Source organism: Electrona antarctica, assembly GCF_951216825.1.
Source record: "Electrona antarctica genome assembly, chromosome: 11".
In the NCBI taxonomy this organism is placed as follows: domain Eukaryota; kingdom Metazoa; phylum Chordata; class Actinopteri; order Myctophiformes; family Myctophidae; genus Electrona; species Electrona antarctica.
Window position 1 is genome coordinate 39,184,154 of NC_136792.1, and position 26,339 is coordinate 39,210,492.

The window sequence follows — 26,339 nt, forward strand, 5'->3', positions numbered from 1 at the left end:
CAGTGACCTTTCTCTCATCAGGCTCTGGTCAATTTTAGGAGATAAGAGTTATGGTTTGAGTTCAGAACTCTGCTCACGAGGCATGCCATTCCATTAAACTGCTGGATTCAAGCATGCTGCAAAGTTTGACGTAACACTTTCCAATCTAGAGAGAGAGAGAGAGAGAGAGAGAGAGAGAGAAAGAGAGGGGGAGAGGAGGAGAGAGAGACTCCGTACATACAGTACAGATATCAGGGCTAGAGGAATGCATAACATTCAGGAAGGGAGCAGTCATGCTAAGCACATATACAGTATGGCTCATCTGAAAAGCCAGACGAGACCACTGGCTCACATGTGCAGCAGATTGAGCTGGACAGACAGACAGACAGACAGACAGACAGACAGACAGACAGACAGACAGACAGACAGACAGACAGACAGACAGACAGATGTCGGTGATGTCACGAGGCATGACCATATATGGGGTGTGACTGACTGACTGACTGACGGACGGGAAATGCACAATTTCATAGTAACTTTCATAATAATAATAATAATAATAATAATAATAATGTCATATCTTTAATTCCCCAACTTTCGTACAGAACAGAACCACTGAGTTTGTCTACACCGCAGGAAGTTAAGTACAGTAGTGCATGTGTAGAGTATGTGTGTGTGTGTGTAGTGTGCGTGCGTGCGTGCGTGCGTGCATGTGTGTGTGTGTGCGTGCGTGCGTGTTTGTTGGGATAATACATTCTGCGGTTGGGACCCCAGACAGTCAAAGTGTTCCACTCTCTGTGTTTGATTAAGGCTCCGTCTGTGAGAACTGTTGTTGTCTGTTCCCATTCCTCATCTCTATGAACACAAGACCCAGAAGGAAACACTTGTTTGGTCTCTTCAGTACAGTGTACAGTACACAATGATCATCATGACCATTTCTCTTCACTACAGTAGGCCTACTCGGACTCGAGTCCGGTCTCGATCAAGTCCACATTTTGCAGTCTCGTCTCGGTCTCGCACATAATTTGACTCGGTCTTGACTCGGTCTCGGATAAAGGGACTCTGAACTCTTCACCCACCGAGTCCACTCGAGTCACAACAATCAATGCAATGAAATAAATACATTACCGACCGTATACCCATACTGTATTATGAGGAGCCCATTCACATTAAGAGATCGGCTTGGCGCTTATAGACAGCTATCTTGTTAAGTAATGGACTGTAGCTGACGTGCCTGCTGCTCTCACAGTGTTTTATACCTATCAAATGAGAAAAAAGAAGAAAAGAAAATCTGGTCTCGGTCTCGACTCGCCCCCTCCCACAGACTTGGTCATGACTTGGACTCGACACTACAGTACAGTTACACAATGATGGGACCATCTGGAGTCCCAGCTGCTGACTGCTGCACCATCTGACTCAAGGGCTTATACCACATGAACCTATAGCATCCCTAGGGCAAACAGTCAGCTAAATTAGCCAATCTTTTTTTTAATGTTTTTTTTTTTGTGGCTTTCACCTTTATTTTATATATTTTATGGAGGGACAGACAGTAGGCTGAAAAGGAAATGGGGAGAGAGATGGGGGGGAAGACACGCAGTAAAGGCCGTCGGGATCGGGAGTCGAACCCGCGGCACACTGCCATACTGGGTTACCAGCCAAGGTGCCTGGACCACTGAGCCATGGCCCAGGCCTAAATTAGCCAATCTACGATCTTGTAGATCGGCTACTTTTGGCAAAGATATTTGGTGTAGATCAGGGGCCTTCTCTCTCGCTCAGCTGAGAGAGAGATGAAGCAGTAACTCATAGATAACATCATAGACTTGTTTGGCAGCACTATCAACAGCTGCTTTGTAAATTAACATCTTTACACATCATTTTTGTCATCATCGTTTTGTTGGATTCATCAGACATTTAACCTTATACTACTTAGTTATACTTTGCTCTTTTTTCCCCCAAGACCAAACCTTTTCACGGAAAATAGCTGATCTACAAGCCAAGCTCACAATGCACACACAAAGATTTGGCAGCCCCCTGTATTAACTCTGAGGACCCCTAGGGGTCCCGGATTCCCTGTTGAAGACACATTGCGTAGACTCCGTAGGGGAAAAGGCCAATATGGACCCCTGGGGACTCTGGTCAATAGGGTTTAAGTAGTTACATCTAAATTAGTTCTGTGCCCACAATGATGCTGATGTGGTCACAAGCCCTCTCTCTGAACCCAAATGTAATCAATCTCAGTGGCCTCGGGAAAAATCTCAGCAAAGAAACCCCCCCCCCCCATACCCCTCCTCCCATCCCACCACCACCAATTTCATTTTAAAAATAAGAAAGAAATTAAAGAAAACCAAATGACTAAATCCTGCCTTCTTAAATGAGTAGTTCTAAAACGTTTGTGCAATGAACCCCCAAATAGATATATATTCGGCCACAAACCCCCTTCTGAAAATGACACCCACTTTCAAGATGTTTCAAAAGAAATTAAAAAATAGCAGATGTACAAGCTTGCATATCTGCTATTATTTGAATAATTTTATTTTTATTAAGGATCCCCATTAGCTGGTGCCATAGCAACCAGCTAGTCTTCCTGGGGTCCACATAACTTACATTAGTTCGGATAAAATCAAAATCAAAATTGCTGAGATTACAAGTGAGTGTGAAAAAAAAACAAAAAAAAACACTTCACTGTATCAAATGGAATTTTAGATGCTTTTAAACGTTAATTTACTGTAAATGCAACAGAGGTTTAGAGGCAGGTTATTCCAAAGTGACAATGATCTATAAATAAATGATCTCTTTAGAAAATGATATTTTGGGCGTGGTAACACAAGCTGCCCATTACTGGAACCTCTAGTGTCATGATCATGCACAGTAGGCTATTACTAAAAACAATCTGTGAATTTATGAAAACAGGAGTTTTACTACTCATGAGTCATGACTGTTTTGAACAACACAAGAGTATTAAAAGATAACCTATTCTCGACTGTAAATGGTAAATGGTGCATTTTCACACACATTCATACACCGATTGCGGCGGAAGCCATGCAAGGTACCAACTAGCACATCGGGAGCAATTTGGGGTTCAGTGTCTTGCCCAAGGACACTTCGACATGTAGACAGGAGGAGCCGGGATTCGAACCGCCGACCCATGGATCATTGGACGACCTGCTCTACCTCCTGAGCCACAGCCGCCCTCTGTAAGCCAGGAGAGGCAGGCATGCATACGACTCACATTTGTTCTGAGAGGGCAACCCATTACCAACCGTGCAGCCTTGTTCTGGACAACCTGGAGCTTCCTCAGGTCACCACTAGCAGCAGATGACCATATAGTGGAGCAATAGTCAAGATGACATAAAACTAGACTTTGAACTATCTGACGTAAAAGGGGACAGGCAACAAAAGAACAACATTTCCTTGCAATACCAATAGCTCTCGCATGTGGAGAGAGTATGTTTTGCACTCCGTCCGTCTGTCCGTGTGTCCGTGTGTGTGTGTGTGTGTCCGTCCTTCCGTCTGTGAACAGCTAATCTCCGGCACCGTTAACCCGGTCGATGCCAAATTTTGCACACACACTCCCTGGATGCCAACGATGAACCTCTGCCCCAAAATTTCCAGAATGGCTTGTTATAGCGCCACCAGGAGGCCGCTTTGTGCAAAACAGGTTTTTGGACAGTACACCTACAGATTTTGTTGATCACGCAAATTGGTACACAGTCTCTCTAGAGCCATTAAACGAAACGGGTCTTTCAGATTTCTCAGACTCCATCCTGATTGGCTAAGATTGGCTTCCAAAGTTCGCAGGAGTGCTCAGTTTCAAACAAAATGCTGCAAATCATGAACACATCGTGTGATTTCCGTAAAATTGTGCACGCACATTCCCACTAGGCCGAGGAAGAAATGCCACATGAACATTTTCAACTCAGCCTCATGGTGGCGCTATAACTGGCCGAAAAGTGTTTTACCTCGAACTGCACGGATCTGTGGATAACTTTGTATGCCAACTCCCTAGAGGCCAAGGAAAAACCTTTGCCTGGAATTTTTCACATCTGCTCTTTATAGCGCCACCAGGAGGCCGACATATGTAAAACACATTTTCTAATATTACTCCTTCAGATTTTATCCAAATTTCACGCAAATCGGTACACATGCTCTCCATAGTCATGTGATCAAGACGGGTTTGTTTGATTTCCACCCTCATTGGCTACAATAAAATTCAAAACTTTTCAGGAGTAGCCCGCTTTGTACCCGTTTTGTACAAATCGCCACAACTACTCAACGCAACGATTGTGGTGAAACAAGGCTTTGGAAGAAATGCCACAGTTTTCAAATCAGCCTCATGGTGGCGCTACAACAGGCCAAGCCGCGTCTCACACACACACACACACACACACACACACACACACACACACACACACACACACACACACACACACACACACACACACACACACACACACACACACACACACACACACACACACACTTATATTGCTCCTAAACATTTTGCCAAACATCACACACACACTCCTATCCTTTTTTCTAGTTAGAACATAATGTGGTGTGACCAAGACAGAGAGCAGTCAACCATCACTCCAAGGAGTTTAGTACTTTCAACTTGTTGAACTGTGGAATTGCCCAGGTTTAAAACAAGCTTTGGGCTTGTAGATAACCTGTGCCTTGTACCCAGTACCATACATTTAGTCTTTGAGATGTTAAGGGCAAGTCTATTACATACTACCCATTCATGCACAACTTTTAGTTCTCTGCCCAAGACCTCATTCAGTACATTGCAAGACGGGGAAGCATAATACATAGTCGAATCATCTGCATAAAGAACAGTTGTGGCATATTTTGTAGTCCAGGTCAGGTCGTTAGTAAATATAGAAAATAATAAAGGTCCTTAGCAGCTGCCCTGTGGGACACCACACTCTAGACCCCTGCTACTGGACAGACTGCCATTTAGATACACCTTCTGTGATCTGGAGGACAAATAGCTTTTGATCCATTTTAATGCTGAAAAAATAATACCATAATATATAAGTTTCTCAACCAGTAAAGAATGGTCAAGCACATCAAATGCAGCACTACAATCTAATAACACAGTGCCCACCATCATATCATTATCTATCGCTTTAAGCCAGTCATCAGTCATTTGTATCATCGCAGTAGAGGTAGCGTGGCCGGCTCTATAGGGATGTTGAGAATCTGTTAGAAGATTGTTTGATATGAAATACTCTTGAACTTGTGCATGCACCAACTTTTCCATGATTTTGCTCAAAACGGGTAAAATACTTATAGGTCTAGAATTCCCCTCATTAAAAGCAGCTTTGGTATCCTTAGATAAAGGAATAACTTTAGCCTCCTTCCAGATCTTTGGAAATAGGCCCACATCCAAACATCTATTAAAAATGTGACAGATAGGAGATGCTATGATACCAGCAGTCATTCTTAGAAATTTACTGTCCAGGTTATCTAGGCCTGCTAACTTACTATCAGGAAGAGAGCGGAGCAGGCGCTCCACCTCACCTACTTCAACCTGATGCAATTCAAATAAGAATTTCATAAGAATAGCAAACATATAAACGGATAAAGTGCTTATAAATGATTATTATGAGTATTAAAATGATTGTGATGCTTTATTAACACATTCTGCTGGGGACCCCAGGGACCTTGGGGGCGGCTCAAGGACCACTTGAGGGCCCCAGACCCAAATTTGAGAACCACCATCTTAAATAAAGTCCATGTCTTTTTCCCTGTTTCTGTGTATTTCTCTGTTTCAGCAGTTGTCAAAGTGGATTTAATAGGTGAAAACTAACTCTACTTTGTCTCCGCTGCTCTGATTTGTATCAAATCTATTCAGCTTCCCCTTCCCTAATAAGCCAACCTGAGGTGACAACATTATAGGTGGGCTGCAGAGGCTTTGTAGCCAGTTCCACCACAAGGCTCCTGAAGGAAGTAGGGATCAGAGGTCAGGCCCAACGGAAGGCAATCAAAGAACTTTCCACTGCGGCAGAACGGAGCAGTCACTGGCTGTGGCTGAAACGTAGAGACGCAACATGGGCTTCCAGAGGACCACGTGGTGCCACCATGCGACATACACCCAGGTCTGATCAGTCTGTGGGCCAACCTCGGCAGAGGGTGTCTTGTGATAAGTGGCCGAAACACCCAATGAGGTCGGGGCACACAACTGAAGATGTGTCGTATGTCACCACGGGATCATTGACAATTCCACCCCACCCAAGAAGTAATCTCCAATACATTCAATTGTTGTGCTGAATATTTAGGGATCTTTTAACAACCAGTCCTATTAAGAATCCTCAAGAGGGAAGGCACTAAGATCTGAGAAACAGGGCTCTGGTTTTAAAGAGGCAGCCAAAAAAAGAAAGGAAGAAAAAACAAAAAAAGAACAACCTGTTCTCAAATTCTCTATTTATTCTCCTGGGAATGTCCTGGGAATAAAGACAGAATGCAGTTCATAAATCCTGTTGTTTCCATATAATCCAAATGATCAAATCTATATTTTAATGTCTGAAAAGTCATGGCAACTGGCCTAGGTCCTAAAAGTGTACTGGCCTTTGTGTTTGTCAGTAACTTGTTTCATAACAGAAGGGAGCGCGTGGATAAACATTTGTTTGCAATAAATCTGCTATACCAGACTCATTCCAGGGTTTGTGTTAGTATTATAGACATGATTTGTATGGAAGCAGGAATCAGAATGCTGTACTCTGGCCAACGAAGAACAGTTGTTGGTTCACTCGCAGCAGGTTATGGTCTATACCAAATATTCAATATCTAACTCTTAGTCCAGCAGCTCGCACCTGTATGGTAGTAGTTGCTATTACATTTTACATACAGTACATTGAATCCCATAGATTACAAGCACAAATCCAACTGGTAAATGCAGTAAAATAAAATAATAACACTGTGTGTCGTTCGTCTCTGAGGATTAATCCACTAAACTGCAGCATTGTGCCTTCCTGCAGAAGGGAGAGAGCGGTAGGCCTATGTATGAGTCTTTAACCCCAGATTACCACCACTGAACTGACACACTCTGATACAGCAGGTGGGTAAATAATCAAACATCAAAGTACCCCCCAAAGACTCCAAAGAATATTGCCGTATTCCGTATTGTTTATTGTGAGGGGATACGGTACTGTGTGTCACCTCCTGTTCTCTGGACTACGAGGTGTTGACAGGCAACAAGCCATCGTGACCACAACATGACCCAGACCTGCATGAGAGAATATGCGTTGTTCTCAAGCATCAATGCCACACATAACTCCCTCTCAAGTGTGGTACCGTTTATTTGCACTGTGAAACGCGACACTGATAAGTTATAACATGAAAGATAGGACAAATAAATAGAACGCAGAAGAGAAGAAAAAACCTAACCTATTTGATATCACAATCTAAATTCTAAGCTCTAAATTCTTTAGAATAATGGTTCTCACAAATATACAAGCTCCCCACTGCTCTGAGCTTCTGCTATTTTTGATCATTTTTGAAATATTTTGAATAAATTAGAATTTTTGGTCCGCGGCAAAATACGTACCATTTATGGGGGTCCTACCTTGGCCAAAACGCCAAAAATAGCTGTTCTGGCTGAACCGTGCAGTCGGTTTTCGTGAAACGCGGGAATCTGGTAGAGGGCCATGCCAAACGGTGACTATGCGAAGCACATGACCATCATTGGCCAAATGGTGGCACTATAGCACTCAATTGAAAATGCAAACTTTGAACGTGCATAGCTCATGAACCGTTTGACCGTTGGCAATGACACTTTGATACACATATGTGAATAGACAACAAAGGACCTCTAGATGGTCTTCCACCATGTCTTCACCTCCTCCTAGGACACTCTAGGACTAGACTAGAGGGTGATGTTTAAATGTCCAAATGTCAGGAAACCCTGTCCATATACAATTTACTTGTATTAATAATGACCTACCATGGTTCATATATTTTATATAATAATTAGAATTGATTTGCCTCCTGTGTGAATAGGATGGGATAGGGTATGTGTATGCTACTGTATTTTAGTGTAAGTCATAATGGTGGTAGGCTACTTTAATTTGATTAAGTGATATTTGAAAAATTTGTTATGACTCAATAACAATTGACACATTTAATAATGAGCTACAGAATGGCCTACACAATACAGAATTTGATTGCCTGTTAAGAGTTTGCATTCATCTAATTATTCTGAAACAGATGCTAGCGACTGCCGTTCACCACTGTCAATGTCTACTGTCATTACCATTAGTTGTAGCCTGGCTAATAAGCCAGACTATTAGTTGTGGTATATCTCTGCCATAGAAAAACATAGTTATCGTTCTCGGTGTGGAGGGACAGGCCTCTACACTTTACATCAAACTTGTCATTGTGTAAAACACAGCATGAGCACCTCTTATGGTCAGGTTACTTTTGGATGAAGCGGGGCTCGAACTGGCGGCCTTAGTCAAAGCGGGGCTTGAACTGGCAACCTTGTGGTCCATACTTCCCCTTCCCAGAAACGACAGTTTTAAACATTTCAGTGCTTTTTGAAACTATTTGCATAAATGATCGCTTCCAGCAGGATTTTACATGAAGCTGAATTAGAATTGTATCCATTCCCTTGATTTTTCTCAAGATTTCTCTCCTTTTCTCTTTATTCTCTTTTTCTTCTCCCCTATTCTTCCCCCTCCATTTTTCTTCTTCCCCCCCTCTTACAGTCTGTTGTACTATAGAGATAGTGTATACCGATTTCCGTGATGTATCGATAAAATGTGTACGAATGGTGGCGCTATAACAGGCCGTTCTGGAAAGTTTGGGGCAGAGGTTGGCATCCAGGGAGTGTGTGCAAAGTTTGGCATCGACAGGGTTTTAACGGTGCCGGAGATTATCTGGTAACGGATGGACGGACAGACCGACACACACACGGAGGAGGGCTAACATACTCTCCCCCCATGCCTTCGGCCTGGTGGAGACAAAGATTATCTGGTAACGGACGGATGGACAGATGGACACACACACACACGGAGGAGGGCTAACATACTCTCTCCCCATGCCTTCGGCCTGGTGGAGACAATAACCAACTTTACAACTAGTGGGTACTTCTGGATATGTAATGTGGATACAGTGGGCCATAGAAGCCCTAGATCAACATTGACCATGTTTCAAGGGCGTCTTGCAGATGACTTTCCCTGCCCATGTTTGACAAATTACGGGTCAGGGGATTTTTAAAACCATGTCCCTAGTCACAAAGACTAACCATCACGTTCCATGTTGACTGTCAACAGGTTGCTGTCACCACAACATCGTCACGAGGTCTCCTCCTTTTCATGACGTCCTCCTGAGTGTCACACTGCGTCAGAGTACTGGCCTATGAGGGGGTTATCCATTTGGTTATATTTGTATGCTCTGAGTTAAAGTGATACATTAACAGTGAGGACTGTAGCCTATGTGCAAACATCCATTTGAAGTTCATCTTTCAATATAGCTTTAAAATATTGTCTGTGTGAGTGTTACTATTTGGTCAGAACATGTTACCTACAGTACTAGGCTAATGAAAAGGTTAACTTTGAAGATTGTACAATTATGTACTAAGAATAGGTGGGTTAATATTAATAAAAAAAATAAGAATAATTATAATATATAATATAATTAATAATTTAATAAGTTCCCCACTTCATAGTATTTGGGTACAAACTTTATTAACAAAACAGAGGAAGGCAAAGCATAGCTTAAAGCTCACTTCTACAATACAGAACATGTTAGTAACCTCTGTCTGTCGCTAAAAGTGCCACAAGAGCAATAATAATAACGTTATTATGTTACATTTAAATATTAAAATAGCACAGCCACTTGGATATACTGCATAATATATATACTCTATAGACCTTTGCAACATTAACAGCATCTACGGCAGAACAGCCCTGGTTCATGCTAATTTTCTTACATTATAGTGCCATCTAGTGCCTCTTCAGCACATTACAGTTACAGCAGTAAACGTGAATGAGACACTCTTGGAGAACCTCGGGGACAAATACAACACCTTCATTAGTGTCTGAAATCTCCCACAGCAATCTTTAATAGGTACAATCTTCAGCTTAGGGATTCGGGATGAGTTCAGTTATTAAGGTCGGCTCATTAAGAAAATGGTTAAGATAACAAGGCAAGGGATTGACTGTAAAGATTTCACATGGGTTAGGCACAGTTAGGACTAATACTAACGTCACCGTCTTTCCAAAGTAACCCACATAGTCACTACCAGCTGCAGCCATGCAGAGAGAAAGCTTTTCTTTATGCTATACTGTATGTTAGTTTATGTTATGAGGTTGGGCTTTGAGCCCGTATTGAACAGAATTTGATTGTTCAGCGATTGACTGGAACGCTGAGGATGAGCTTGTTGCTTGACAAACTCCCTCTACATTCTGTTAGAAAATGCAGTACAGTGATATAGTTTCTAGATACTTTGACATTACAATACTTCATCATAATACCTTTCTCCACACGGTATGACATCGGTGGTTGGTTGAGTTGTTTCAACAGGCACAGTAGTGCTGCCCTCCAGTGGGGCAGGAAGGTACAGTATAAGAAAGTGGAATATGAGGTTTTAGAGAGGATGGTGTGTTTCCATGGTGATCGGCGGTAGGTAGGTGGGAGGCTGGGGTTGCCTAGGTGACCACCCACTGCAGGATGCTGGTGGGAGCCTGGAGTTGCCTAGGCGACCACCCACTGCAGGATGCTGGTGGGAGGCTGGGGTTGCCTAGGCGACCACCCACTGCAGGATGCTGGTGGGAGGCTGGGGTTGCCTAGGCGACCACCCACTGCAGGATGCTGGTGTCTTTCCCACCGGTGCTGATCAGGTGACTGTTGTCGTGCAGGAAGGCAACGTTGGTCACGTGACTGCTGTGGCCACCATATGTGTGGCCGGGAGCCTGGGGACGACGACACAGAGGGGTGTTTTAAAAGGTGTTGATTCCTTTGCAATGTATTATTGCAAAGGAAAAAGATTGTAATGCAGAGGGCAAAAAATATTCTCAGCAAGTGTTCCCCCCAGAATAGGGATGCTAAAGTGGTTAATAAAAATAGTACTCTAACTAGTCACAGACTAAAAGGGAGTGGGACTCACCCTTGGTAGAGAACAGGGGTAAGAGAACAAGTGCACTTTGCCAAAGTCATCCGCGGAGGCCAGCAGGGAGCTGTCATGTGACCTGCACACAGCATTGATGTCTGTCCCGTCTGCCCCGTCTGGCCACACTCCTAGGAGAGGGAGAGAAAGATTCGTTTTGGTCATTTTTTTTATTTCAGATCAGTTCAGTGTCAGATAAAGACCTTTATTATTAATCACTTTATTATGAATTGAGTTGCCATGGCAGTAAAGATTTTAGGTGGATGGCCTGATGGAGTGGAAAGGAACTGGCACTACGTCCCCCACTGTCAGGTGAAAAGAAGCAACTTGGACTCCTCATGCATAGAAGGAAGCATGAGGTCAGTCCGTTGCTCTCCCCAGGTTGGCAGTGTAGTGCCCAGGATTACATTAGATAATTGACACTGGGTGAAAAAATGGGTTACAAAATTGTGGGATAAAAATGTGAAAAAAATAAAAAATAATTAACATTCAATCTCTCTCAGACACCAAAGTCAAATACAGTGCTTTGCAGAGACCTACCAAAGGTGGTGAATCCCAGAGTGCAGGTGGAGGTGGCCCACTCCATGTTCTTCATTGTGTCCATGTTAGTCACATGCTTACCGCTGGAAGCCTCCCCTGGAAAAGAAAATAATCAATCCATTTTGTCGATTAAAACTATGATGAAAAATGTTTGTCGACTACCTTTTTTCACTGATGAAAACGAAACAAAAACTAGAAAAAGGTCTCCACCAGGATAGGAGGGATTTTGGAAAAATGTAAAGTGGCATTTCTTTCTCAGCCTAGTGGGAATATGCGTGCACAGTTTCACCAAAATCAGACGCTGTGTTCATGATTTTCGGCATTTTCTACAAAAAGGGCCACTCCTGAAAACGTTGGAAGCCAATCGTAGCCAATCAGGATGGAATATGAGAAATCAAACAGACCCGTCTTGATCACATTGACTATAGAGATCATGTGTACCGATTTGCGTGATATTTGGAAGGAGTAATATCAATATCCTGGTGGCGCTATAAAGAGCGTAAAAAAAATCCAGATCAAAGGTTTTTCCTTGCCTCTAGGGAGTGTGCATACAAAGTTTTACACAGATCGGTGCAGTTATAGGTAAAAACACGAATGGGCCAGTTATAGCGCCACCATGAAAGGCTGACATGCACATTTTCAAATGGCATTTCTTCCTCAGCATAGTGGGAATGTGCATGAAATATTCCCTCAAATTGCACTCTGCGTTCATGATTTGAGGCATTTTGTTCAAAATGGACCAATCTTAGCCAATGGGGATGAAATATGGGGAAGCGGACAGGTACGTGTTGATCACATGCCTATAGAGATGGTGTATACCGATTTGCGCGATGCATGGATAAAATGTGTACGAGTAATGTAAAGAAATGTCTTGCAAAAGTCTGCCTCATGGTGGCGCTATAACAGGCCGTTGTGGAAAAATTGGGGCAGAGGTTCGTCATTGGCATCCAGGGAGTGTGTGTGCAGTTTGGCATCGACCGGGCCAACGGTGCCGGAGATTAGCTGTACGCGGACGGACGGACGGTCGGACGGACACACACGGACAGAGTGCTCCCCATGCCTTCGGCCTGGTGGAGACAACTACCGTACATAAAAGCTAAGCTATGACTAAAACCATGACTAAATATATTGACAATTTTGTCAACAAATAAATTGTGACCAGTGAAGAAGAGATCCAGTAGAACAACTCATTTTATGCTTGGTTATGTGAGGCTGTCGGGCTCTGAAAATAATAATAAACTACATCAAAATGTGCTGTCAAAATGAACAATGGCATCAATGTCCTATTCACTGTGATCGCTATACACATGTTATGATGAGTTACAACTTAGCATTATAATTTAGAAACACATCTTTGACATCTCATGATCCATGCTTCCATGTTTGTGAAACATGGTAGTACTGTACTGTAGCAGAGAAATCATGGATTCTCTTGTCATGACTACACTGCTAATGACACTAGCACTTCATTGTATTATGTCCTATAAGCCACACTTATTAAAAAATAACAAAATAAATAAAAAACTGAACATTCACCAGCTATGACAAAATGTACTTTCATTGTGTATAGATAGAGCACCGAAGTCTGACGTCAATATCAGCAGTGGGTGTTGTTCCCAGGGTTCGTGTACTTTTTTTATTTGTATTATAATCCCCATAGGGGGATCTTAGATCACCTCATATAAGAACTTTGTTTGAAAAATAAACAAATCATCCCGGCGGTTTCACTCATATGGATATGAAGAATCAACTGACTGCGAGAAAATGCTAATGTTACTGCTGCTGAATTACATTTTCACTAGAAACAGACTGTATCAAATATGAGTGACTGACTGTCGTAAACGATACAGACACATCTCCGCGACAATATCGCAGAGAGAGTTTGTTTAATTTTGGGCCACAACTCTTAATTATTATGAGACGATTTTAAGATGACCCGATGTTATTCTCCATAGAGAAAAGACAAGGGGATGAACGAGTGATGTCAGGACTTCGGCACTCTATTCATAGAGAAGACTGCTGATCTTCAGGACCAGTAGTATGTTTAGAGAGAACATACTTCTACCAGGAAGTAACTGCAGATGCCTTTGTGTAGTACATGTGCATGTCCACTAGTATGCATTATTTTTTTAAGACTTACAGAAGAGGATTTCATAATCTCCTGAGTTGGTGACGAGGTACTCGCTATCTTTCGACCAGTCAAGATGGGTGACGAAGCTTGAATGGCCCTACAGGGGAAGAGGTAATATCAGTGTTATGCCAAAATAATACTCCTGCACTAAAGAAAGCAAATTAATACTCGTGCACTGAAGAAAGCCAATTAATATTCATGCACTGAAGAAACCAAATTATTACTCCTGCACTGAAAAAAGCAAAGTGGATATGATCATGGAATGGAACACTGTCTTATGACTAAGACCCAGGCTACACTGGTATGCAGGTTGTGCATAGGCTCCGCGCAGCGCGTGTGAATCATTTTTTTTACGCAAGTGCTCTGTTTTTCCACGTGTCCGTGGGCGTTAAGCAGCCTTTCGCCTCGCCTTCAGAGGGGAAAAAAAACAGTAAATACAGAACTCCCCGCGGGACGGACAAATTGTTGGTGCAGCCACCTAGCTGCGTACGGTTTCTGTTCCGTCCCTAGTGTAGCCCGGCCGTAAGTATGAATCAGGCTTTAGTGTTACTTGGAACCACACAGAGCCAATATAAAGTAGCACACTGTAACATGAATCTAGACATACTAGATGCTGACCAATTACAGGGGGATCACACTCCATATTGGGTGCTGCACAGACGCTGTTAACTCTGGTCCAACTCCATTTGCGGAGGTAAGGAAGTTGGAAGGGGGTTATATTTGATCAGGTTAGCAGGATATCTCCAAAGGTTATGATTGGATTTGGATGAAGCTTTGTGGAAATCTTGCTCATGGGGCCAGGAAAAACGTCTTTACTTTTCACAGTGATTGCTCAAAGAGGGGTGTGAAACTTTGGCAGACATTTGGCAGACAGTATTGGCCCAATCAAAACAAAATAGGCATGCTTGGAGAGCTCATTTCCAACCACTGAACAAATATAGTGCTGAACTCTCCGACATGTGGAAATCATGAAGATTGCATGGCGTTGGAAGGACTTAGAGTACTGTACTGTATGCACTCCTGAGTGGGATGTTACTGGCTTACAATAGTGTGCTGTAGCAGGGCAGGCATCCCATCTAGAAATGGATCTGTGTCTCGCAAGCAGCGAATACTGATCAGCACCAAATGTCTTGCACACTGCCAGTAGGGCAGTACATACATATTTTTGAAGGGCGTTTGTTTTGCACACTGCCAGTAGGGCAGTACATACATATTTTTGAGGGGCGTTTGTTTTACATCACCATTACATCACCTAATCAACATGAGTTAGACTTTAATATATTAGCGCCCCTCACTTCACACAGGTGTGATTTTTTATCCTATGTCCAGCTTTGACGGTTTGTCTAAACACAAACATTGTCCAAACACAAACATGGAATGCCATTGACAATGAATGGCTAGTTTTGAGTGTTTGTGCAAACACAAACATTGCGTAAACACAAACATTGAAGACAAAAGTGAGGACGCAAATTGTGATTGGCCTGAATGAGATGATACTTGATGATGTATGATGATAAGAGCGGCCCTCACTTCACACGGGTGTGATTTTTTATATTTTTAGGACACATTTAACTTTAATTTTAGAATGGAAGTGAAGTCAGTAGGTAAAAGTGTGTGCTACTACTGTACTTACGGTACACTTTCCTACACGGCTGTACTTTCTGCCATTCTCAGTCACTGCATAGATGTAAACAAAGTTGTCATGGGAACCCACTGCCAGGAAGTTACCATCTGTGAACAGGATAGAGTGGGTGAAACGAGTGGTGAGTGGTGAGATGAGTTACTCAATACTGACAATATATTTTCAGAGGGATGATTAGAACACCTTTTACAAGTGGTGTAGTCACATACATACAGTATAAAGATATAAAGATGAATATGATAATAATGCATGCATGCATGAATCCTTTCTCTTAAGAGAGAATAGAGCAAGGCTCAGATGTTTCTGAAAGGCATTCCTGGTTCAGATGCAGAATTATATGATATGATAGCATGCTGCTGTACCTGGAGAGTACTTAACATTGGAGATCATCTCATTGCCGTCAGTATGCATGGAAACCAGATCTCTTGTGTCAGTGTCCAGCACTAACCACCTGAGATAAACAACAACAACACAACGGTGCATGAGGTACCGTGTCTCAAAATGTTCATTGGCCTAGTTGCAACATTAGTATGTGTATTGCACTTGTCAAAGTATTAGTGTATCAGTAGTAAGTCCTACTTGTAGCAATAGGATTAGAAATCAGTAGTAGGGTATCAGCAGTAGGGTATGCGTGTGACAATGTCACCATACCCGGAAGTTGTGCGAAAACGCCAAACAAAATAAAAGTCTGTTTGCCCCCCCTCCCCGCAGGGTGCCTACCTCGTATTGGCTATGCCTTACTCATAAAAAAAAAATACTGGCTCTGCGCCTGACGCACACATGCACACACACACACGTACGTACAGAGACGTGGTTCATTTATTGTAAGATTTGCAGGTACAGTAGTACTATACAGTACGTTCAGTTTAGGGATGACCTTTAAACAGAAGAGTTAGCACATACAGTATTCAATAGAGCTTGTTTCTTTCTTCCCCGACTCTTGAAAACCAAACTTCCGGCTTGAGTTAAGTTAAAGGGGGTTACCTTCCAGTGGTGGTCCCCACAGCCAGGACTTCTCCACTAGGATGGAACCCTGCAGACCTCCCTGGGTCCTGCAACAAGGCCAGATGAGAGGAGAAATGCTTCACATTTTGTTTATTTCACTCACATTTGTTTGCAAGAACTTGGGAGTGTATTTATGTTCGGAGAAATCCCTAGACTCAGATTAGTGTGTACCAGCAGTGTGACACTCAATTCACTAAAGAACACTGTGATTTTCCTTGTGGAAACAGCAGATGTTTTGTTTTCCCATGCATTGCATGGCCTTTGATGGTGCAGAAAGCAGCTTGTTGCAGAGCAACGCAATGAAACAATGCAATGTTGTGCGCTGAAAACTAGACTAGTTCAACATTTGCAGGATAACATTAACTAGCAATGTAGTGAATGTAGAATGTACTGCGATAGCCAATCAAACTGCTCAACAACAACACAACAGGACCATGCCATTGCAGACTCTGCCAGTGTTGCTGTGAATGGGGCCTCACAGTACACCACAAACTGTGAAGGTCAAATGTGCTTTTGTAATAACATAATTTCTACATACTCCAAAGATGTGGAAAGGAATCCTTTTATTTTAAAGAAATGACACACCCTCTCCTGTTTAGGAAACACTATTACTAGTAATAGTGAATAGTGATACTGATAATAGTACAGTACCATGTAATACTTAGTAACAGCATTGACAGCTATGGTGCTAGTAGCAATAGTATTAGCAGTACTATTAGTACTACAGTACTATTAGCAATAGTACTGTAGCTGTAACAGTAACATTAATTGTACTATCATAAATAGCATAGCATAGCATCAATAGTACTGTTACAGTAGTAGCACGATAGTAGTAGCAGTATTTGTAGTATTTTGTCCCCCAACCCCTTCCCACCTCAATAGTCTTGCTCCACAGGGGCTGGTGGGAGTTGGTGTCCCAGAGGTGGACCTGCTTGTCCTGGGCACAGGTGACAAACTGCTCCATGGAAGGATGGACATCCAAGCCCCACAACTCATCTGTGTGTCCCTGTGAGGAAGAGAAGGGATAGAATGAGAGTGACAGAGGGAATGGGAATGTCAAGTCTAAAAGAGGGACAACTATGAACGAGAATGGTGCGATTCCTTAGCTTTAGAGAAAAGTACGATTGTGTGTGTGTGTGTGTGTGTGTGTGTGTGTGTGTGTGTGTGTGTGTGTGTGTGTGTGTGTGCGCGTGCGCCTACCTGCACAATAGGAGTGAGTGTGTCAGGGAAGGCGGCCCTGATGATAGCATTCTTAGTGGTTCCTATGAACAACTCTCCTGGTTTGCCTTCGGCCAGAGCTCGCACCGGGCCAAACAAGTCCCCAACCTGGACACACAGAAAATACTTGTCTGTTAGTTTACCCTATTACCCAATTTACCCTACCCTAGATTTTTTTGTGAAATTTACTCATTTTGCTGGAGATAATTATAGCCTATATTTTATTTTTAATGTATAGGACCATTTTATTCTAAGCTGCCTTATACAGTATCATATGTATAATTGTGATTTGTTCTCGCAGTGTTAGTACACACATGATACAGATACAGATCAAGCAGAATTTGAAACACTAACGAGGACAGCACCAACAACATAAACGGGCCAATTGACGTAACTTCGTGTACATATATTTTTTAAAAGCCACCAATCATGGATTTATACTAATGTTGTTAATTCATCAAATGTGGCAGTGGATAGCATAATGGGTACACGCACTGGTAAGTGGAAATACTGTTACAAATAACTGTGACAACTGTGTCCTTTGGTATACTCCCCATTCATGCAGTGTTAGTTAGAACCAAAAAAGAGAGACTTCTGATTTATGAACGTCATACTACACCTACTATGTATGCAATATGAGGATAATATACCTTTATTTCCTCCTATACTCTTGTCTGTTTTTGATCACTGCCATCACTTAACTTTTTCCATCACTGATTAATGAGTAAAGTACTGTACAGTGTCTGTTGGCTCACCTCCATCTCTGACTGTTTGCCATAGTCATGGTTCCACAGCACCACACGGCGGTCCTTCCCTCCTCCAGAGACCACCGTGCCGTCCTTCAGAACGCACACAGAGAATACCCCACCCTCGTGGGCCCCCGACACTACCTGGCTGATCCGGTTACCACCTGATCAAAGAGATGGACCATCAGAGAAAGATAATGAATTTTATTTATGTAGCACCTTTCAAAACAATGTTCCAAAGTGCTGCACAGAGCAAGGTTTAAAACAACAGACAAAACATCATATCAAAAACAGTTAAAAATACCAAACACATACAGTAGCAGCAAGTATGTACAATCACCTGCAGAACAAGTTAAAGTGAGTCTGGCGAGTTCACCTCGATAGAACTACAGTGACAGAAATACAGCTATAGAAATTCCTTTACTTGGAAGGTTTTTGAATTTATTCGTCATGATGCAATATAAGGGTGTGATCAGTATGTTGATAAACACTATGGCCCTAGTTAAGACAATCTATGGCACAGGGCACAGAATGCAGGCCGTCAAATGCGTCCAGGGTGTTTCTCCTCCAATTTTGCTAGTTAAACAGCACATTATCTGGGTGAAAAGTGAGGCGAATGGCACAAACAAGTTTTAGTCATGGGTGTCTTTTAGGCGTAACACAATTTAGACCAATCAGAGTTTCTTCTCCCAGTTCCTTTAAGAGAAGGAGCACCTGAGCTAGGCATGTTGCTATTAAAATGACGTACTGGAGGAGACGCAGACAATTTTAAACAAACACTGTTTAAATTCACACTGATGAAGACTCGATAGCCGAAACGTTTGTCATCTGATTCTAGTCTTTTATTTCTGAGTGTGACCCTCCATTGTTTGATTTGTTGAACATATTAACCCATTTAGACCTGAGGACGCATCTGTGTCATATTATAGCTTTTAACCCATTTTGGGCGGGAACCCCTTTTGGTGTTTTAACTAAGCATTATGTTATACTTTAGCTATTGAAAAATAGCAGATCTACAAGCTCATAGCGCGCCACCGAGTGGCGCGCTATGAACTTGTAGGTCTGCTATTTTTGGAAAATCGTAAAAATGCGGCACAAATCTTTGAATATATATTCTTTCAGAGCGAACGTTTTTTTTATTTCGACGTCAGGCCTGAATGGGTTAAGCAGACATCAATTATCCCACTAAATATAGGATATCATATATATATATTCTTACACTTCTTCATCTCAGCACTTGTAATTTTCTGGAAACTTCCATCTTCCAGTTACATTAAACATCATCATGTCAGTGACGTTTAAATTAGAAATCCTGAAATCACTGTGAAACGATGGAGGGGTGTAAAGATGAAGGGTATAGCTCCTTCCATAGGATGTTTACCTTTGGCCCAGACATAGATGTTTCCACTGGAGTCTCCGGTGATAGCGTCTCCGTTCTCAGCAAAGGCAACACATAACACATACTTTGGCTTCTCATTTTTCTATAAGGAAAGACAGTGAGAGAGTGAGTAAAAGATACATACAGATATTACTTAATGTTACTTAATTACAGTATCCCACCCAGAACTTATTTCAAAGAATAAAATTATATTGAGTAATCTGCATGCTAGAGTATGTCAATACAATATAACTAGATATGGTTGGAGATACAGTAGTCGCTCTACTCCATAGATATATATAAACTCTAGATAGCTCACCCGCGCTGTTGGCCAATGGAGAGCGACGTCGTTACGTGGCGGCCATCTTACATCGGGACACATAACATTGTGTCTATGGGGCATGTACTCTTAAATGACCATAACTTGCTCAATTTTCAACCGATTTTCAAACGGTTTGGTTTGTTATAAACGTCAGAGACGTCCGCATACTTATATGCTTTTATATGACGTTCATATAAAAAACATAAATTAAGCAGATAAGCGTCCTGAATCATAGCCACGTTGACACCGTTTGTAATAAACCAACCCGTTTGTAAATCCGTCAAGATTTGAGCGAGTTATGACTGTTTCTGTTTGAGCTGCCATTGAACATACTTTACTGTAGCCCCGAAGTAAGATGGCTGCCGGGTGAACGACGTCAGAAACTCCGCCTTGAGCCATCTAGTGTTTATATATATCTATGCTCTACTCTTCCATTGAGAAGTTTAGACCCTGGTGTCGGGGAGGACGCGGACAGATTTCTAGGATTAAGCTACAGGATTGGTGCCAGTTTAGCGCCATCGCAGTAGTGAGGTTAACATAAGTGTGTTGAACTGACAAGACTAAAATACTATAGCTCCAAAAGAAGGACACACCTCAAAAAGACCCTGCCTCTTGGTGAGTGTGTTTCCCTCCATGGTCCAGAAGTTGAGGTGATTCTTTCCACATGTGACAATCAGGTTGGCGTCCATGGGGTGGAACACTGCCCCCAGCACCGAGTCATTGGAGCACTGGGAAGATGAGAGGGGGGTGCATGCAAGTGTTTTATTTGTACAGTACATCTTCCTTTAAATGTATACGTATGCTACGTTCACAACTAGTGGCGACAAAGTGACAGGAAATGAAGCCAGCGCTATGAAGCTATGACGCCCGACAATACCCACCCAGCGTTACAAAGTTGAGCTGGACTCAACTGTGAATTAAGCATCAAACAAGCATGTGTTTTTGTTTCATCATTTCCTCTCCCCTACCATGTACCCACAAGTCCTGCACTGTTCCATAATTGGAAGAAAAACTATTTTGGAATAACTCTTTTATGACGCAGTATGGCTTGAGCAACACTTGGTGACTATAGGCAGAAATGTAATTGGCTACACTGTTTTGTAGCCTTGTCCACTAGTGTGACAAGGCACAATGGACACTCAATGGACTGGAAATATTGCCTGTCCACTGTATACAATGATCTGGCTACGCCTATATAATGTCACATAAGACAAATCCTCGCACATCTTAACCTTAACCGGTGGCTCAGGGGTAGAGTGGCCGGATGGGAACAGCAAGGTTCCAAGTTCGAACCCGGGCTCCCCCAGAGTTAGTGTCGAAGTGTCCTTGAGCAAGACTCTGAACCCCTAATTGCTCCCGATGAGCAGGTTGGTGCCTTGCATGATTTCAGCCGCTATCGGTGTATGAATGTGTGTGTGAAGGGGTGAATGTAATGCACAATCTATGTAAAGCGCCTTGAATAAAGGCACTATATAAATGCACCATTTACCATACATGCTCTAACTTGTGTTCCTACAGTGCTTCCTCTCTGTCACGAAATGTACACCAAATGGATCCCTTCACAGTCAAATCTGCAGTGTTAATTACACTTAGAGTGAGTTGAAGATTTCAGTGTTTAATAACTACAGTACATGAACCCTATTTTGGCCATGTAATAATAATAGGCCAACATTCAGCAAAAATGATCAGATCTGAAGTACTGTAGATCTGCAATTTAAGAGATTTGATGTTGAAGGAAAAACGTATGGGATGCCTGGGGGCTGGTTTCAGGGGTTGAAAAAGGGATGGGACGCCTGGGGGGAGGTTCCAGGGATTGAAAAAGGGATGGGACACCAGGGGGGAGGTTCCAGGTATTGAAAAAGGGATGGGACACCAGGGGGGAGGTTCCAGGTATTGAAAAAGGGATGGGACGCCAGGGGGGAGGTTCCAGGGATTGAAAAAGGGATGGGACGCCTGGGGGGAGGTTCCAGGGATTGAAAAAGGGATGGGACACCAGGGGGAGGTTCCAGGGATTGAAAAAGGGATGGGACGCCTGGGGGGAGGTTCCAGGGATTGAAAAAGGGATGGGACACCAGGGGGGAGGTTCCAGGGATTGAAAAAGGGATGGGACGCCTGGGGGGAGGTTCCAGGGATTGAAAAAGGGATGGGACACCAGGGGGGAGGTTCCAGGGATTGAAAAAGGGATAGAGACACACGGGGACTACAAATTCCACGCCCCCAAATGAGACAGCGTCCCCACTTCTGGTCCGTTAGACCAGTGTACTGCATGCCAGCCCATAGAAGTCAATTGAAATTCCACTGTAGTTAGCCTACTTTTAAAATAATACAACATGAACTGAAGACTATATTGATTTGAATAAAAATATGTTTCCAAATGTATGAAGTGTCTTTGTCAACATATTTTTTTGTTTTCTCAATAGATGACTTGTTTCACATTTAATTTACCACTTGAATGAGTTACCCATAATGTTAACGGAGCAGAGCTGAGTTGACAGACTGATTACCTGTCGCTTATAAGTGACGTTCCAAGCGCTGCCGAGTTTGAAGATACATTATCCGTATTTGTGGTGCATGGTGTGAACATGCAGGCGTATATGAATTCTTTATACAAAGAAAAAATAAAACTTGTTGGATTATCAATTTGTCCATATGATTTGCCTAAAAGTAGTTGGGAAAATGACCCAACTAAATGGCCAGGAGTGACATATCCATTGTCAACTATCTAGTGGATTCTCCAGGTTTATAGATAATAAAATATCAATTAGAATCTATCTTATGTATTACAGTTTTAATACATATTACAATATATGGGGTATTTATTTATATAGCCCATATATTGCAATTTCACGGGAATTGGGAGCTTCATGCATGAAGAATAATATAATAAATTACTTTTCAGGCAGTCAATTTCAGTCTGTGTAATCCTATATAGCAGCATATGCTCCTCAGATGATTTTGCCTGACTTCTTGATATTGTCAATCTATGACGCTCGTCCTTCACGTGCGTCGTGGCGTGACTTGCCTTGTTTTGAGCGCCTGGCTAAGTTATGTGCATTTGTAAACGTTCAGATTTCAAATAGCCTATAAAGTGCTCACCCCCGGGGACACGGATGTTAGAATTTTGAACGGGCGGCTATTAACAGCCGTGCATCCCGTATTGTTCAAGAAAATGCATTTTAATCCGATCGGTGACCATTTTCTATAAAGGTTATAATAATGCATGAGTGCAATACACCTCCCAACCGATAAGGGCACGTATTGAAAGCATATAGCGAAATTGGCCAGCCGTCGGATAAAAATGCTTTTTATTGAACAATATAAGGACTACACGGGTGCTAATAAACGTGCAAATGTATAACATCCGTAGCTCCGGGGATGAGCACTTTATATTTGAAATCTGAACACTTATGTAGCCTACACTTAAACGTTGTAAATGTAGCAAGGCACTAAAGACAGGGTGAAGTTGCGTCATGACTGACTATCATAAACTTCAAGGCTATTTTCACTGTGACATATACCTTCATAAGCTTCACTTGAATACTTAATTTCCACCACTTGTGGAGTTCACAAACTTCTTCTGGATGGTTTCACATATTTTTTACTAGTGGATGGGTGCAGCCATTTCTGTCTCTTTTCATGATCAGCTGGAAGTTGATGAAACATCAAGTCTGGGTTTTTTTCTTTGTTGTTTTTACAAAGAGGAACGCAGCACACTTTAGGCATGATGAAGACCGGCCGTTTAACTGTTTACAACGCTGGACTCTGTCACGCTCGTTGTGGTCGCTCGATCCGTCGCTGGGGAATGCCGCATCTAGCGGTATTTATAAGGATTAATGCGTGACGTACAAATCATACGTCAGGGAAACTTCAATATATCCGATGCTAGCAGTCTTTACAATCTTATGGAGTATATTATAGTACATTGTGGGTTGTATATTGAGATGGCAGGTATATGACATTAAAAAGGACAAATAAAACATATGGGACACATTATTCGAACACAAAATAAATCGCTACAGCCTCAGTAATGAACCAGTGAAATAAGGGTATTTTATGATGCCTCTCATAGGGATTGCATTGGCAGCTGCAGTACACAGTTGAAACGGACCAGAAGTGGGGACGCTGTCTCATTTGGGGGCGTGGAATTTGTAGTCCCCGTGTGTCTCTATGGGACACCAGGGGGGAGGTTCCAGGGATTGAAAAAGGGATGGCACGCCTGGGGGGAGGTTCCAGGGATTGAAAAAGGGATGGGACGCCTGGGGGGAGGTTCCAGGGATTGAAAAAGGGATGGGACGCCTGGAGGGAGGTTCCAGGGATTGAAAGGTCAGGTTACCTTGACATCAGCCAGTTGTTTCTCCTTCTGCCAGTCCCAAACTGACAGGATGTGATCGTTAGCATCGTCCACAGCACAGAGGTGGGATCCTCCATTCTGTGGAGCGGAGATTTGAGATTAACTCCAGAAAAACGACATACATAGGACAAACATACAGACCCTCTAATACCTGTAGATGGCTATCCTCCTGCAGAGCCACACCGTAAAGAAAATATAAATAAACCATCATACAATAGCATATCTTTCACATTCCTTGAGCACGGTAAAAAAGAAAAAAGAAAAAAAAGAAAATTATATTGCAAATCCTCTGGCAAGGACTTTTTAATTTCCTGTTAACAGATGTTATGTCATTTATTAAAAGCCATTTCTGTGAACTGTAGTCTCAACAGCGGAAATGTACTGGGGTGAGAACATTGTCAACACAGTCGATTCAGAAAAAGTATGCTGTTGAACATTCAAATGCTGTCATTATTTTAACCATTAAGAAAGAGAGTCTATCATAATCCTGAATCATGCCACGCTGCGAGCTTGTACATCTACTATTTTTTAACATATTTGACATATCTTGAAAGTGTGAGAACTACTGATTCATGCAGCATTTATAGAATCAGCCTCAGATCGTAATGGGTTAGAATAGATTAACACTCAGGCGTTTACAGTGAAAAAAGGTGGATAGGCAGGCGTACCGACTTGGAGAAGGCTACACAGGTGACAGCCCTGTCGAACCCCCCCATCCCAATCACATGGAGGGTGTTGAGGCTCACAGAGTCCCAGACACGCACGTGAGGGTTCAGCAGCTGCACACCGACAAAACACATGAAGGAATGACATTAAAACCACCTTCATTTATTATAAACCTATACAGTATGTATGTGGTATTAGTGCATTACAAGGAGACATGCTGCCAAGTGAAAGGTGAAAACTCATAGATGAATGATGACATTAATGGGTTAGGGTTAATGTCTGAGTCTGGATCTGAGGGTTGCTCAACATACATGGCAAAATGTGCGCGTTTTATAAAATAAACTTGAAATATAATTCAAGATGGCAAGGTCCTCTCTAATGAACAAACCAGTAGGGGTCAGCAGTGAGAAGGGACAATACAAGCAGACTACAAAATTGGCATAATAAATACATTGGAAGCAAAGGCGAAACAGATGGGGGCGAAAAAAGAAAAACAGGAATAAACAAGAAAAGAACAGGCTGGTCAGGTAACACGGGTCAAAGGTCCTTACCGACTGAATTGAATGAGAAGATAAGAAGGCACACATAGACGCAAGGGAAGAAGAGAGACTGTGTTATTATTATAATGGTGACTGAAACATGATTCAGAAGGTGCAATGTGCTCCCTTTAACTACCTTGCCGTCTTTAGAAGTTCCTGCCACTTGCCCCGTTGCTATGGTAACCATGTCTGGATGCACACCCAAGCTAGAGAGAAGAGAAGAAAAAGGTTTAGAGTGCAGTGCATATCCCCAATGTATTATTTACACACCTTTTTGAGGAGCGCCAGCCCCTCCTATAACAAGCTTTTAGTGTATGTTCACAAACGTTGTCCTACACAAACATTAAATTCCCAAGGAATAGAAACTTTTATGTCATTGTGTTTGAGAAAATAGACATGGTGGGCCCTATCTTGCACCACCCCTTACCCCTTATCCCTAAACTTATTTACCATTTTTTACCATTTTGAAAAACATTTTAAAATAGTTCAACTAGCCGATCTACATTGACACGTTTTGAGCTTGTAGATCGTCTATTTTAACTATTTTGAAAGGTTTTTCAAAATAGTAAAAAATGGCAAATAAGTTTAGGGATAAGGGAGGCGCAAGATATAGCTCAGTGTCTATTTTACGTCATGATGTACGATGATAAGAGCGCCCCTCACTTCACACGGGTGTGATTCTTTTTTCAATAGTTAGTGACATACTGTGGAA

General features: G+C 42.3%; 1 protein-coding gene across 3 annotated transcripts in view; it reads right to left on the reverse strand.

Annotated features, from left to right (window-relative positions):
• Window positions 1-9,646: 9,646 nt before the first annotated feature.
• eml2 (EMAP like 2) overlaps window positions 9,647-26,339 on the reverse strand; it is a 50,179-nt gene continuing 33,486 nt past the window's right edge. For 2 of the 3 annotated variants that reach the window (XM_079514812.1, XM_079514810.1), the window contains exons 8-22: window positions 25,761-25,833; window positions 25,091-25,201; window positions 24,405-24,500; window positions 20,665-20,799; window positions 19,753-19,852; window positions 18,381-18,535; window positions 17,608-17,733; window positions 17,282-17,413; window positions 16,387-16,454; window positions 15,765-15,853; window positions 15,394-15,491; window positions 13,770-13,857; window positions 11,630-11,725; window positions 11,090-11,220; window positions 9,647-10,895 (exon numbers count right to left, since the gene is read on the reverse strand). In XM_079514812.1, coding sequence (XP_079370938.1) covers window positions 10,770-10,895; window positions 11,090-11,220; window positions 11,630-11,725; window positions 13,770-13,857; window positions 15,394-15,491; window positions 15,765-15,853; window positions 16,387-16,454; window positions 17,282-17,413; window positions 17,608-17,733; window positions 18,381-18,535; window positions 19,753-19,852; window positions 20,665-20,799; window positions 24,405-24,500; window positions 25,091-25,201; window positions 25,761-25,833 — 1,624 coding nt within the window. In that variant the 3' untranslated portion in view covers window positions 9,647-10,769. The remainder of the gene's footprint in view (window positions 10,896-11,089; window positions 11,221-11,629; window positions 11,726-13,769; window positions 13,858-15,393; window positions 15,492-15,764; window positions 15,854-16,386; window positions 16,455-17,281; window positions 17,414-17,607; window positions 17,734-18,380; window positions 18,536-19,752; window positions 19,853-20,664; window positions 20,800-24,404; window positions 24,501-25,090; window positions 25,202-25,760; window positions 25,834-26,339) is intronic. The other variant, XM_079514811.1, reaches the window with a different exon arrangement.